At 35.7% G+C, this 3,044-nt stretch overlaps 1 protein-coding gene across 1 annotated transcript in view; it reads left to right on the top strand.

Annotated features, from left to right (window-relative positions):
- LOC115887830 (inositol-trisphosphate 3-kinase homolog) overlaps positions 1 to 2,500 on the top strand; it is a 69,426-nt gene extending 66,926 nt beyond the window's left edge. The window contains exons 3-4 of the mRNA XM_030907343.1: positions 1,277 to 1,555; positions 1,847 to 2,500. Of these exons, the coding sequence (XP_030763203.1) occupies positions 1,277 to 1,555; positions 1,847 to 2,485 (918 nt within the window). The 3' untranslated portion in view covers positions 2,486 to 2,500. The remainder of the gene's footprint in view (positions 1 to 1,276; positions 1,556 to 1,846) is intronic.
- The last annotated feature ends 544 nt before the right edge of the window (positions 2,501 to 3,044 follow it).

Genomic DNA, 3,044 nt, shown 5'->3' on the forward strand with positions numbered 1-3,044 from the left:
AAATATCCAGCAATAAAAGGGGCGGTTTCGACATTCGTTCGACAACATTCAAAAATTGACAAAAGAAATACTTACGAACATGAATACTAAGCATTGTATATATTCTCTCGTTGAACAGACTTAATGAAAAATTTACCAAAAATGATGCTCTAAAGCTATAGCAAATAAATAAATTGTTCACGCTTGCGTTTTACGTCGAGTCAATGCGCTTTGTGAAACAAATCATTCGATTAAATTTAGATTTTAGAAAAAAACTACACATTATATCCGGTCTGTTAAGAAAAGAACATGTGTTTTAACCTCTAAACTAATAGCTTATATCCGAAGGTGAACTTTCTCAACTTTAGTGCAACAACAATACCATAAATCACTAACAGATAATTTTAACGTTAATTTCTCCATATCTGATTTAAACTGCACACATGATCGGAAATTCTTAAAATAAATAAGTAAATATGCTTCTTTTTATATACTGGGCTCTCATTTGTTCGCTTTATTAAATATGTATTTTATATTATTATTAATTTTGTAGATAAACGTGTATTGCATGAGCTTCATATGATTGGCAATAACAATCACTGTTATACATCATACCAAATAAAGTTTTAGTCACGTGATTAAGCTTGACCGGAACAGCGTTGTCCGCTTTTACATATTTTAAGTCAAAGTATTTAGAAAACAAAAATAAATTATAAATATATAAACAGTTTCACCATCAACAAAACTCACCTCCTTAACACCACTTAAGGGACATATAGGGCCATTACTGCCGCTTTCCCGTTCAAACGGCTATTAAGTTATCTTGTACTACTTCGCACTAAAAGGGTTTCTAAAAAGAACAGTGTTCGACTGCAAGGTCTGCTGTAAAAATGTGTAAGCCTAAAGTATCACAGCACAAATAATTTAAACCAAAAACTCGAAATACAAAAATAAAGTGCCGAAACTAATGACAATGTCAGAAATAAATAAATAAATGTAACAACTTGACATTTTTTATCACAGAGCTTTGAATACCCAGCGGAAAATTTTAATTCCAGTTAGTCAGCCCGGAGCCGAATATGTCCATGGTTAGCAACAATGAATTTAAAAATTGCGCCCTCGATTACGTAACTAAAAGTTTAATTGGTATCGCTTATATTCATATATCCTCACGATTCAAACATTAAATGTCATTCCCGCACTGGATTGCAACCTAATACAACTTTTTCATAATATCCTATTTATTTGACGCAATAAAAAATTGTCAGGTTTGTAATATGTTTTTATTTTGTTACAGAATGCATTAGATCTCAGTTTACCCGCCAGCCCTGTCCTATTAAAAAGCCGCAGTACCAATTGGTTTCAACTTAGTGGACACCCGGACAGTTTAGCGCCGGCTGGACCAGGCACGGTGTGGAAAAAACGTTCCCCCAATTCCGACGACACCGAAAGAATCGTTTACGAGGAGTTATGCCAGGACCCCATACTTAAGGACATCGTACCTAAATATTACCGCGAAGTAGAATACCAAGGAGAGAATTTCATCGAGTTACAGGATCTTCTCCATGGTTTCCAGGTAGGTTTTGTTTATACTCGTATATAGTCTGTCCAACCGCAATGGACCCAAGGCCTCCAAGTGAGGGATCAAACATGATCCCAAACCCCAGCAACCTAACCTAACCTTGAGATGTCAGAAATTTTCTTAGCTCTTAGTTTACTCATAAAGGAGAAAACTACTAGAATACGTTCTTTCACCGGACAAACTAAAATACACCTAAATTTAACGCTAATCTCTATTAAGACAATTTCTAAAATTTCTGAGAACTTTAATGAGTTCAATTGTTCATATATGTATTTTTCTTTGCAGGACCCTTATGTAGTTGACATTAAAATGGGAACCAGAACTTTCTTAGAATCCGAAGTACGTAAGACTGTAGCCAGACCTGATTTGTATCAAAAAATGGTAGCTATCGATCCTCAAGCCCCGACCGAAGAAGAGCATCAAAACAAAGCGGTAACCAAGCTGCGTTACATGCAGTTCAGAGAACTACAATCGTCCACCTGCAGCCAAGGCTTTCGATTGGAAGCGATGAAATGCCGAGGATCGCCGCCAGTTACGGATTTGAAAAAAGTCAAATCCAGAGACGAAGTTCTGAACACGCTGGACATGTTCCTCGCGGGTAGAGAGGACGTAAGACAAAGACTGTTAGCTCGACTTTGCGAGATTAGAAGTAAAATAGACCAGTCCGAATACTTCAAGACGAGAGAAGTAATTGGGAGTAGCTTGTTCATCATCTACGACAATTCGAAAGTGGGAGTTTGGCTCATCGATTTTGCGAAAACTAATAAGTTACCCGAAGGAAAGACTGTCAACCATCGCACGCCATGGGTACAAGGCAATTATGAGGAAGGATTATTATTTGGATTTGATCGGCTTATTTCGGTTAGTATTAATATTTTTTATTATTCGGGAAACTCCAAATTATCACTAAAATTCATTTCTTAATGATGAAATTGAATGAATTATGATAGTGACATTTGTTATCGGTCATTTTAGTTCAAAATTCGCTATGATCTATCAAATATTATATAGCGATCTGGTCATCGAAACTGCGTGGTCTGGATTTTAACATATAAGACAGCGATGTAAACAGCTTAATGGAAAATTAAATGCAATAAAAATAGATAACAGTTGGGTTGGTACATTTCTTCTATGGATTTCCGGATTTTTCATCAAAATTTCAAACCGCACAAGTAGGCGTTTACTAAAAATGTTGCATCTAGGCTTGAAACTTTATTTTTCACAATTAATAACTCATTTTACTACAGCTGTAATAGATTATATTTAGCTTATATAGAGTATCTGCATTTCAGTAGTATACATGAAAGTTTTTAAAATAGTTTTTTTGCTACACACCTTTTCCTACACACGTAAAAACCGGCAACACTGTATGCCGCTTTTTACTATGTCTCTCTGTCTGTCAATCGGTCATTTATATTTATCTCTGTCGCATGCATTAAAATACAGACCAAGCAGATGAAGCGACCAGGGCTAGTATCTATCC

This window comes from Sitophilus oryzae, unplaced genomic scaffold (assembly GCF_002938485.1).
Source record: "Sitophilus oryzae breed Bouriz unplaced genomic scaffold, Soryzae_2.0 scaffold_640_pilon_pilon, whole genome shotgun sequence".
Lineage (NCBI taxonomy): Eukaryota > Metazoa > Arthropoda > Insecta > Coleoptera > Curculionidae > Sitophilus > Sitophilus oryzae.